The sequence below is a fragment of the Cupressus sempervirens genome, chromosome 4, assembly GCF_028749045.1.
Source record: "Cupressus sempervirens isolate cs-2001-9-10 chromosome 4, ASM2874904v1, whole genome shotgun sequence".
Lineage (NCBI taxonomy): Eukaryota > Viridiplantae > Streptophyta > Pinopsida > Cupressales > Cupressaceae > Cupressus > Cupressus sempervirens.
This window is the reverse complement of record NC_143121.1, coordinates 146,562,855-146,574,922: the sequence shown is the minus strand read 5'-3', so window position 1 is coordinate 146,574,922 and position 12,068 is coordinate 146,562,855. Positions and strand designations below refer to the sequence as shown.

Here is a 12,068-nt window from a genome sequence, read left to right as displayed (position 1 = left end):
CACAATGCCTCAAAAGGAGTTTTTCCATCTAAGGTAGGATGAGGAGAATGATTAAGAATGTGAGTGGCACTCGAGATTTCTTTGACTTCTAATGATGGATCTAGAGACTGGACATGAATCATGCAACTTGCCATAGACTTAAGAGTTTGAATCCTCAATACCGCAACATCTATCTTATGTGGACTGAATGCTAAAGAAATCTGAAGATCAATGCCCTCATGTCTGCAAAATTCCTTAAGTCTTCTATTCACATCCATGTTTCCATTGTCCATTCGAAGTACTTTGATGGCCTTTCTAGATTTCCATTCTACATGAGCCTTGAAGTCTAGAAATGCATCCAAAACTTCACCCTTACTATGTAGAAAGTAGACCCAAGTGAACCTCGAAAAGTCATCAACAAAGGTAAGTATGTAGCGACCTTGGCTGAATGCAAAAGGACCTACTAATACCATGTGAACCATTTGAAGAACACTTGTTGCTCTAGAAGACTTCACTCTTTGTAACTTTACCTCTGGATGCATATCCACTGAATCTAATGAACATTTACCCTTAGAAAAGTTTATTTGAGGTAGACCTTTGACCATTTGGTATGTGAAACATTGCTGAAGATAGTGATAGTCAAGATGACCATACCACTCATGCGATAATTGCATGTTTGAATTTGATTGAGTTAACAAGGCCTTTGAAGGAGACTTGGGTACAAAGTGCGAGAAAGAGTACAACCTCTTGTGATCATTCACTTTCCCTACTGCAACCAAGGAATTGTCTTTAAGACTGTGCACTTGAACTGAGTTAGGAAGAAACTCAACTCTATGTCCATCTCCAAAGTGAGTGACTTGGTAGATTGAAAGTAGATTTGAACTTAGGTTTCGAACATAGAGAGCCTCTTGAAACTCTCCATTTTCCATCTCCACATTTCCTTTTCCTTCAACTTCCATTTTTCTATCATTTCCCATGAAGATGTGTGGTATCTTAGAGTGATTCAATGAAGAAAAATCCTCTCTTGAAGAACCCATATGATAAGAGGCACCTGAGTCAAATATCCATTCTTTTGAAGAGTTTGCATTAGCCATGAGTGCTTGCCCTTTTCCCTTTGAATCTAAAGAAGATCCCTTCTCCTTATAAGCATTAGGCAATGGAACATTATGTTTCTTCATGATTTTGGTTAATTCATCAATCTGTTATGATAACACTCATGCTCTTCATGACTCATTTTCTTGCAATAAGCACACTTCTTCTTCTCCTTATTGTTGTCCCCTTTCTTGAAATTGGAGGACTTGCCTTTTTTATTTGATTGAGGTGTTATCTTTTCTGCATCCTCAGATTTTCTCTTCCATTTCTTCTTACCCTTTCCTTTATTTGAAGATTTTCCAGCTGAATGTTGAGAACCCTCAGTGGCCACCAATGCTTTGGACTTAGGTGATTTGAGAATCCCAATTGTTTTCAACTTCTTTTCTTCATCATCCAACAATTTAGCATATTCAACAAAAGTGACTTTCTTGTAGGCAAACCCTAAGGTAGTCTTTGAGGTGTTAAAAGAAGATACAAATGTGGAATATTCAGATGGTAGCTTGTTATGGATGAGATAGATCAGTTTGTCATCTTTTATAGAACTCCCACAATCAGTAAGCTTTGTCCTTAATTCATTCACCTTAATGATGAAGTCCTGTATTGAGTCATACGACTTAGGATATAAGGAAACAAGCTCATCTTCAATCTTGAACACATCCTCTTTAGACACTTTACCATAAAGGCTTTCGAGGGTATCCCAAGCTTCCTTGCATGTAGTACATTTCTTTACTTGATACATGATTTTATCATCTACCCCCAAACATATATCACCTAGGGCTTTCCTATCCATGGCTACCCAATTAAAAATTTCACTTATTGATACATTACCACCTTTTGGTTTAGGAAGAGTACCATCTACATATTGAGAAACTCCATTATGCATTAAGTGATACAACATTTTGATTGACCACAAAGCATAGTTATGAGGAGTTAATTTAGGAAACTTAAAGTTGCCCATAATGTAGAAAATGAAAGAAAATTGCAGAAAAGAGAGAACACAACACCAAGAATACCCCCCCTTTTTCACTAAATCAAGAAACCCCCCCAAAATAGATGCTTTGGATACTTTATCAGTAGTCCGATTACAATGGGCCACTTGCAAATTTTGGCCTTCGTGGACTTCTGATTTTGCTTGTTACAACCTCTTAATAGAATACAAATATAAAACTTTACAATTTGCTACAATACTGAAGCATTACAAAGCAAAGAAAGGCCCTATTTCTAAAAGTAACAATTTTTTCCACACAAAACTACAATCTAATGCAAGATCTGGAAAGTAGACAAAAAAATAAGCATTTTCAAGAAAAATAGAACTTATTTTCGACTCTAGATGTGCCCGTACGAAGCATTTGAAGTTGCAAAATGTAGGATTATTAGGTACAGTCACCAAAAAATGGAATTTCTGAACAATCCATGCACAAAAACCAAAAAATAGTTGCACCACTAAAAAATTTAGAAAATTTTACCGAATTTCAAAAAAAATTGCACCTGATTTGGAGTCTGAATGTGCGAGTTATGGCCTCTTGAAGTCGGACTACCAAAACCAAAATCAAGTTGGTGAGGGGTTGCACTAGCAAAAGAAGGGATTAAATTTAATTGTCATACCATCGTCACAACAGTTCTAAAATGGCATGTTATGATGTCTAGACAGGCATCAATTTTAGGCTCATAAAATGATGATGTCAACAAAAATTTTGCCCTTTGATAATGTGGCAGATTACTTGGCATTCCTTACCGTATGGATCGTACGTACTATACGAAAAACAACTACGTGTCTTGTTGACATGGCGTATGGACTCGCTGACTATGCAGACAGTGGATGACTATGTCGGCTGATGTGTCAGAGAGATGTGACGTGGCGCTAGTGTTGATTCGGCTGTCGAGGTGGCAGTTTTGCCATGTGTTCTGACAGGGCTAGGCGAGTCAATGTCCACCACGTGGCATAGGCGGATGTTGCCGAACTTCACTGAGGGTTCATCGGATTACACTTCCTATAGACAGAGTCTTTTCAAACCCAACAGAATGCTTTTTAATGTCGCTAGAATGTGGGTATTTAGTCCCACATTGAGTGGGAAAGTGATCTCTACACTGTTTATTTACAAAAGACTGCAGAACTAATGGTAAAGGCACTTGGGGAAGTTGGAGCCTCTGCCAAAGCCAGTTTATGATTGACTGTCACCGATTGAATTGGAGTTGCCGACTAGATTAGGCCGCTGGAATCATTGCCCTTCCAGTGACTGGAATTTGCCAAAAATATGTTAATTACGGATCACTGTCACTGTGTTGCCCATGGGTTTATTATGACTACAGGATTATAATAAACCCTGTGAAAATATAAATAACCACAAAATTTGCAGGCCAGGGGTTGATAGCCCAGTTCTGACAAAAAATTTCTCCACTAATAAAATTGAGAATAATTTCAAAACTACCCAATATGGGAATAAATGTGTAGAGAAAAAAATAATTCAGATATGAAAATTCAATAATTAGATCAATTAGAAATGATCATACCCAATTGCAAATTGGTGCCTTTGAGTGCTAGTTTGCAAAAAAAAATTTGCCTCATGATCAACTTTCACCCAAGATAGGCAAATTTATAGTCAATCTTCATGGAATCGATGCTCCAAATGCAACGTAGAGGTTAGATCTGGCTCTAGATGCTCCCAATTTCTATAGATCCTTTGGAATCGAGGTGTTGAAGTATGAACGGTCTTGAACGACTACATGATGAGAATCCTCCTCAGCTCTGATACCATGTAAGAATTTGGCTTAGGCTAGAATTCACCCAAGAACTAAAGAACTCAACACAAGCACACAGTAGACCAAAATAGGCAAAGTATGATTAGAATGACGATATTCATTCAATAATTGGATGCAAGAGTACACTAGGAGTGCCTAATTATAAAGGCCTCAAGAGAGCTTCTAGAATGCATAGAAGTCAGCACCATGACATGTCATACAACTAGGCACATGTCCACCAGATATGGATTATCCTCCATTAAGCAGGGGATTAAGTGCAATGATGTGAGGATAAGACTACAATGGTGTAGCACGCAAATCAGTGGAGTAGACAACATGTGCTAAATAAGGAGTGTGGAAAACTATGTTGTCATCATGACAACTTAGTGAATGATGCATACTCCAGTGTTGTAGACACCATGTGCATAATTAGAGTTGTGTAACTCAATGAGAGTTCACAAACTCCTAAGTGTCTCGTCTAAAATAATAATTAAATAATGCAAAATAATTAAATAATGCATTAACCTAAGTAAAACTTAAGTAAGTGTAATAAGTAAATACTTATTTACACCAACACATTCATCCTTCCTAGGTAAGAGGGATTGTTAATGTTCAATAGCTTTAGATAAACCCACACACACACACACACATACAAAATTAATAAATAGACATGTCCCTTTACTTCATAGGGTTATTCTCAATATTAATGGAGAGAGGTTGTTGTATTTGGAATAATATAGAAATCACAGTCAATGTTATTCCATTTGCAGAAATCACTTACATTTTAATAGTATTACATAAGAAAGTACAGATATTTTAATAGAATTATAATTGAAAAAATTGATCTTCAACAAGTATCTCAATTGCTCACAAAATAACTCTATAAGGAACTCTACGATAGATTATGTAGAAGGTTTTGAATGCATGGATGTGTATATGCACAAAGATGACTCGATTCCATGGAAGTCTGTGGATTAAGATCATGCTCTTCTAGAAATGGGCACCCGTATTAGGCTGGGTTACCCAATCTAAATTTCAAAAAATGGCCACCCATTTTTTTAAAAATCAAGTGCCCATTTTTTTTTTTCAAAAATTCAGTGCTCATTTAGAAAACCGGTACCCATTTTTGAAAAAATAAAAAATTTGACTTTTTTAAAAACAAGCACCCATTTTTTAAAAGTAAAATTGGGTACCTATTTTTCCAAAATCATGTACCCATTTTTTATTTTTTAAAAATGGGTGTCTATTTCTTAAAAATTGAAATTGAAATTTTATTTTATTGGGATTTCAAATACATTTTAAACATTAAAAATAGTTTTTAAAAATGGGTGCCTATTTATTACAACATGGGGGAGGATCTTTTTCTCCCACCTCAGACTTTGGTTCAGGCTAGGCTTGTTGAGGCAAAGCCTATGACTTGACCTCTCAAGATTTGGCCAAGGTATTGAACTGACAAATTTAGGTCTTGTCATAATTTTTAGAGGCTCTTCCCGATCAATTTTTTTAATGCAAGAAAAACCCATTAGATTTCTCACTGTCTTGATTTCAAAGATATGAATTTTATAGTGTTGAGATTTTATTTACTATTTTTACATTACTTTTTAATCAAAGGTGGTACCTAAATGTAAAATAGAGAGGTTCACCAAAACTTTGATAACTTTTTTATTTTATGGTTTTTCTTAAATTAATTTATAAGTCATCAATCTACATACAATTCTTTTGAAGTTGAAAAAAAAGAATTTTTGAGAAAACTAGAATTTTGATCAAATTATGGTTTCCATACACGAGTAGGTTTTAAGTTTTACCTTTATAGTCAATTAATAATTAATAATTTATTCTATTAAAAATTAAGGAAAGATATTTTCAACTTCCTTTAAAAGGATTTAAGCAAAAATTCATTTATTTGTGTCAAATTATGGTGTTTGTACACGAGTCTGGTATGGTCCTGAAATATGCATTTTGAAAAAGTGGTTTTTAAGCATCCATACCAAAAAAAAAATTTATCATATGGGTACACAAATAAATTACATATTCAAAAGGTAGATTCTGGGCACTACAATCTTTATTTCTAAAGTTTTTTTTTTAATATTCAATCTCTAAACACCTCAAATTTTGACATCAATTACAAGAAATTTCAAAAATAGGAAAAACACTTCCACTTTTTTCCCAAAGTGAGACCCAACTTCTTGCACCTACCTCGATATCATACTATGATAGAATTTCCAAGGTCTAATATAAAACTAAATGTTCATAGTCACCAAATTTAATTGATGGGATAAAAAATCAAAATGTGTGTTTAATAATTTCCTAATTAATAATAAAATGGACATATAGGATAGAAAAAATGACTATCTACCTTGACAAAAGTGTGATAATTTTCAGAAAACTAGCATGCAATCATGCAAGTGGTGATTCAAGATGCAACAAGTGCCTCTAAAAGGGACTAGACATGCCTTAACTAGATTAAATTGGATAAAAGACTAGCTTAATAATTTATAGTAAAATTAACTCTATGTATACATAGGCACATGATGGTAATGGTCTTATCATAACTAGGGGTGTTATGAGACTATGCACAATAACAATGAGCTCCCTTAGAATGTACCATGTGTTTACCAATATCAAGTATACTGTAAAGATATTTGAAAAGAAAATAACATGAAGAAGCCAAGAGTGTAGAAATCATTGAAATGATTACCAATTTCCATACCTCCTTTCATTTGCAAACTATACAACTACCTTTTTAAGTACATTTAATTTATTAATATTTTTTATATGTAAAGATTTTATTCTTCTCCATAAGCCTTAGGATTTTTTCTATCTAAAATAAAATCAAATTTCCTAATAACTCTTCTATCTAGATCCTCTTACTCATTGTCATCCATCTTTCATACCTTCTTTTGGTTTGCCTACCAATGCTTTGTAATCCTTCTTTTCTTAAAAAATCACATATCAAGAACTTTCATAACTCAAATGTATTCTTCCCATTCAATATTTGACAAAAAATTCTCCACATTGAAATCATCACTGCTAAATAGTACAAAATAAACAATAAATCCTAGCACAATTAATGTTCAGATGTGAACTCACAATACTAGAATATCATTGAACAAGTTTATTAATAAAAAAAATTGTATAAAACATAATTTAATGGCTAAATAACAAAGAGCACTAAGGAAGGAAAGGGTGTTCACATTAAGTTATTATTGCCATTAGTGACAAAACTTATCTGTATTAGTATAGCTACCGAGCTCATCACTCAATCTACAATGTATATCGAGCATTCAGTGGTAATCTTGTACAACAGTTCACACCGAGCATTCTAGTGTTAACCAAGCTAAGTATAGCTACCGAGTGAATGTACTATCCAACAGTATCTACTGAGTGATAAAAGCACAGTGCCTACTGAGTGATGAAAACACAGTGCCTACCAAGTGATGGAAGCGCAATGCCTACCGAGTGATGAAAGCGCAGTGCCTACCGAGTGATGAAAGCACAATGCCTACTGAGTGATAAAAGTGCGGTGCCTACCGAGTGATGGAAGCATAGTATCTACCAAGTAATGAAAGTATAATGTTTACTGAGTGAAAGCAAGGTAAATGAAGGGTTTAGTTTTTACCGAGTGATACTATATCCATCGAGTCTCCAATGGTTACCGAGTTCAGAACTATGTCAAGTGATTAGTATGAACCAAGCCTTCACTTCTACCGAGTGCATGACGATGCCGAGTAATGCAGTGGACACCGAGTATCAGAAGGTCATCGAGTCAGTTTAATGAACTTGAGTTATTTACTATTTGGTTGACTCAGTAATACTTTTTTCACTTGTTTTTTAGCCGACCTTGCAATTGTAATTATTGAAATGGTATATATGTGATGTATTATATCATTTGCAATGTATGTATGAATATGGATCAGATTATCAAGAGAGACATGCAATGTTTGAGAAATGTAAATGTCAATCAACAGAAGAGCAGTGTAAGAAGCAAGGTCAACAAGGAGCAGTAAAGATTTATCAGTCACAAGAGGTGATATATACTTCAAGGATCTAATCAGCAAATCAAGTTTGTAAGTAGATCCACTACTTCATCCTAATAGGTGAATCAGCTTTGTAAATCCTTTAACAGGGTAGACTTAACAATCTTTGTATAAATCTCCTAACAGAGTGCATACTTAAGTGTATGTTTGTAAATCCTCTAACAAGGTGGACCCAGAAGTCCTTTGTGCTCCTAACAGGGCAGATCACCAAAAGTGGTCAATGTAAGCCTTAACAGGCCAACTTCATACTACAGTAACGAATTTTTGTGGGTATCATCCCCATCCCAGTTTTACTTTCTATTTGGAAGGTTTTTGGGACACCAAATCATTGTGTTCATGTGTTATGAATGTTTGATTTCTCATATATGCAGTAGATTAGATAAATGAATGATGAATGGTTAAAATGCTGAATTGTTAAAGTTTTGAGGTTACTGATTCACCCCTCCCCTCTCAGTAACCTATCTTATCTTGAATATTTCGAACAAAGGGCCTACAATACAATGTGAATTTATTATCTAAGAGCTCTTGGGTTTGAGTCCACTCAAACTTAATAAATAATTATAATAATTAATCACAATAAATAACAAGCGTTAGATAGTGATATGTACTTATCATTAGGATGTATTGTAATATAAAAAATTATTAAATACTATAATGATGAATAGATAGAGGAAATGAAAGCTAAAAAGATAGATGTATAATACAATAACTACTTTTCAATTATGTATTACATGTGTATTATTTTAGTATTATAATATACATTATAAAATAATATAATATAAGATAACAATATTAAATAATATATAATATGATATTTTTTATATGTGAAATTTTATTTTGTATTTTGTTATTTTTGGTTTAAAGATTCTTCATTAGATTTGTCTTTGGCCATATAGAAGATGAAATTAGTCATTTTTTACATCATATATAGAGCATAGGTCACCAGGGGGGATGGGGACCAAAAGGGTAAGCAATTGGGGAAAGACCAGACTCAAGAGAAAGGTACCACTATGGGAACAACTAATAAAGTGCAGGGTAATCTAGAGGTGGATAAGTTGGAGAGGTCCATTGTCGACCTGATAAAAATGCACATGAGCCTAGAGGATAAGTTCAACAGAGTTGCCAATTTCTCGGTGTGTGTTATGCACTCAATGACCACTACCATCTATCTTGTGCAAACTAAAAAGGATGGTGCACCAGATGAGAAGGAGGTGGAGACTATTCACTCTTTATATGGCTTCTTGGTCGATGACTAGCTTCGCCTTCTCCTATAGAACCCAATGAACCACTAATTGGTTACCTCCTATTGGTGTGCTTTCCATTCAATTTTTTATTTATGATAGTTAGTCACTTGCTTGGCCTTTGGGCTCTTTTCGGGATTTTTTACGTTGGATTAGTTCTTTGGAAAATTTGTATCTTATGGCCAAATTCATTTATAATATTAATGCATTCATGGTTTTTAGAAAAACTTGTTTTACTATTATGCTTATGGGTTGGTTTTTGATATTTAGAAAGGGTTGGATAATGCCATGGTAAACTAATTTCCTCTCAATTGGTGTCTCTGTCTTGGGTCAGCCCCCATTTTGGTTTATTCTTAATTTAAAAACAAAAATCTATATCAATTCATAGAACAAAATTTTGAAACTAAAATTTTGAAGATCATGTCAATTTTAAATCATAGTTATGAATAGTTTGGATGATGACACCAAATATAATTCTTCATTTGATAAATTATTTGATATAATTTTAGTCAAACTAAGTTAAATAAAGAGTAAAATTTATAATAGTTATATAATTTTATTTTTTACTAAAATAGTTTATAAATATGATGATAATATTAAAATATTTTTTAATTTTACTATTATGATTTTTTAATGTATGAATAGAGAAGAAAATTTAAAAAGAGACCATGAAATACTTTCTTTTTTAAAAATATGGTGTGCTTTAAATAGAGACATTGAGAGTAAATAAATAAATAAACTTAATGATCATCATGTTGATATTTATATGAATAACAAGTACCGCATTGTGGCTTGTACTTTCTAAGAGTAGTTTAAAGTTATTTTTTTTAAAAAAATGGTAATAGTATGTATATCTTTTTATTTTAATATAATAAATACTTTATAAAATGTAAGACATATTGTAATACATATTTAATTCTATTTTAGGATATTAATTATATTGCACATAAAATATAGTATATATTTTAAATTAAAATATTTATGTATAACATGTTTATATTATAGTTTAGTTGTTCAAAATATAACAATGATATATAATTAGAATCTATATTTAAATATGATAAAATTATTAATAGATTTATTTATATAATTATATAGTTTTACTTAATATAATTCTATCACTATTGATTTTTCATATGGTTATCTAAAATTTGGCCCAAAAAATGCAATATAGAAGAGTCTAAGAAAAAAGCTTTAAGAAATCGTATTTAGTATAAATAAATCATATAGTTTAGGAAATTATAAAATAAGTCTCAAACATTTTAAAAGATTCAATTAAAAAAAAATAGTTACTCTTGATTGACAGAAATAAATATAGTGATTGACATAAATATAATTTAGTAATTAAATAGTTATAGAGAAATAAATGTGTCTTGGTAGTTTATTAATAGTAATTCGTGAGTATGATAATTATTGAGAATTCTAAACAAAGAGTCTTATAAACCATGAATTGAACCAAACAATTTTGAATCGAACCAATTATAAAGAAGATAAATAATTTTTAATAATATATTTAATTGATAAAAAATATGAAAAATGAAATAAAAATACTTGAATATGAATAATAATTTTTACTATTACAAAATTGACGTAGTAACTACTTTTGCTATTACAAAATTGACCCGTCGTTAAACACAAGGAAATGTAACTACCATCATCGTCCAAAAAAAAATTAAATGGAGCATTCAATATCGCCTTTTGCCTGCCCTTTCTCAAGTGGGTCGATCCAAAAGGTTTAGTGGGATCCATGATCAATCTAAGGAAGAAGAGAGAGGCGTTCATGAAACATTTGTCACAGGATCGCCGAGAGAAGAAAGGTGTGCGCGCGTACTCGAGACTTGATTGATGTCCTCATCTCAGTCACAGACAACAGCGAAATTGAATCTGACAATAATGATGATGTGGTGAAAGCAAACGCCTTGATACATGCTATCTTTGAAAGCTTTATAAATTTAGGGCTTCAATATCATATCACTGGAAGCAGATGTAGCGCTTCCTAATCTCCCCTGCGTCTACAACCTTCAATGCTAGTTTTGAAAAATTGTTGCAAATTATTGATCATAAGTAGTCAATTGTACAAATAAGAGATTCTAAATGCGGGAAAGAGATCAAATGCAGGAGAATATGTCTGGGCTATACATTGGGGCGTCTGCTTCAGAGCTTCCAATGGTTTTCTCCAGAGGGCTTTGAAAATGAAATGAAAGAGGGAATCGGTTTCACGATGCCCAAATCAGTTCCTTTGAATGTCATTATTAAACCTCGGCTTCCACTCCATCTCTACTAATGATATGTTTTCTTAGTCCTCGTGACAAAGCGTTTCAATCCTCGGCTTCCCCTTCATCTATATTATATGTCCGTTTAAATATCTATGCTCCAGAAATGGGTATGTGACGTTGCCTGAAAAAAATTTATTCTGTTAAAAGGATAGTTAGATAGTCGGTATATTTTGTGTTCTCTTGTATTTTTCCTTTTTCGTAATATTTTCTAAAACTACGAAGTAATGACTTAAAAATGTGTTGCAACATCTGATCACAATTGTTTCTCCATTATTTCTTAAGAATAGGGAAATGGTCAGGCGCATTAATCTAATCATTATTAATCTAAATGTTGTTAGAGATTATTTGAAACTTTTAAAATGTTTGGTAAAATTAAAATATATTGCTTATACCAAGAAAAGAGGTCTCAACCAGATTTCAGACCCTGTTCAACAAGGGAAGGAGGTTTCAACCAGTGACATACGCCCACAATGGGTCCGCACCCGACATGTCGCTTCCCGCAGCCCTACCGGGCAAGTTGAATCGACAGAAGGCATGCCAGAAAAGTGGTGACTTGTATTGCCCACTTTTTCTAACAGCGTTACCATAGAGTTTTCGCATAATAGTTTCTCCCCTCTCGGGGATGAGGATGAAGTGGAGGAATTTTCATGAATTTCCTCTCCTAGAATGTCCGAGGTATAACTAACTTCCATAGGAAGTATTAT

General features: G+C 33.1%; 1 protein-coding gene across 1 annotated transcript in view; it reads left to right on the top strand.

Moving 5' to 3' along the window:
• Window positions 1-11,655: 11,655 nt before the first annotated feature.
• LOC149560384 (cytochrome P450 CYP82D47-like) overlaps window positions 11,656-12,068 on the top strand; it is a 75,487-nt gene continuing 75,074 nt past the window's right edge. Inside the window, exon 1 of the mRNA XM_089827598.1 lies at window positions 11,656-11,896. Coding sequence (XP_089683724.1) covers window positions 11,656-11,896 — 241 coding nt within the window. The remainder of the gene's footprint in view (window positions 11,897-12,068) is intronic.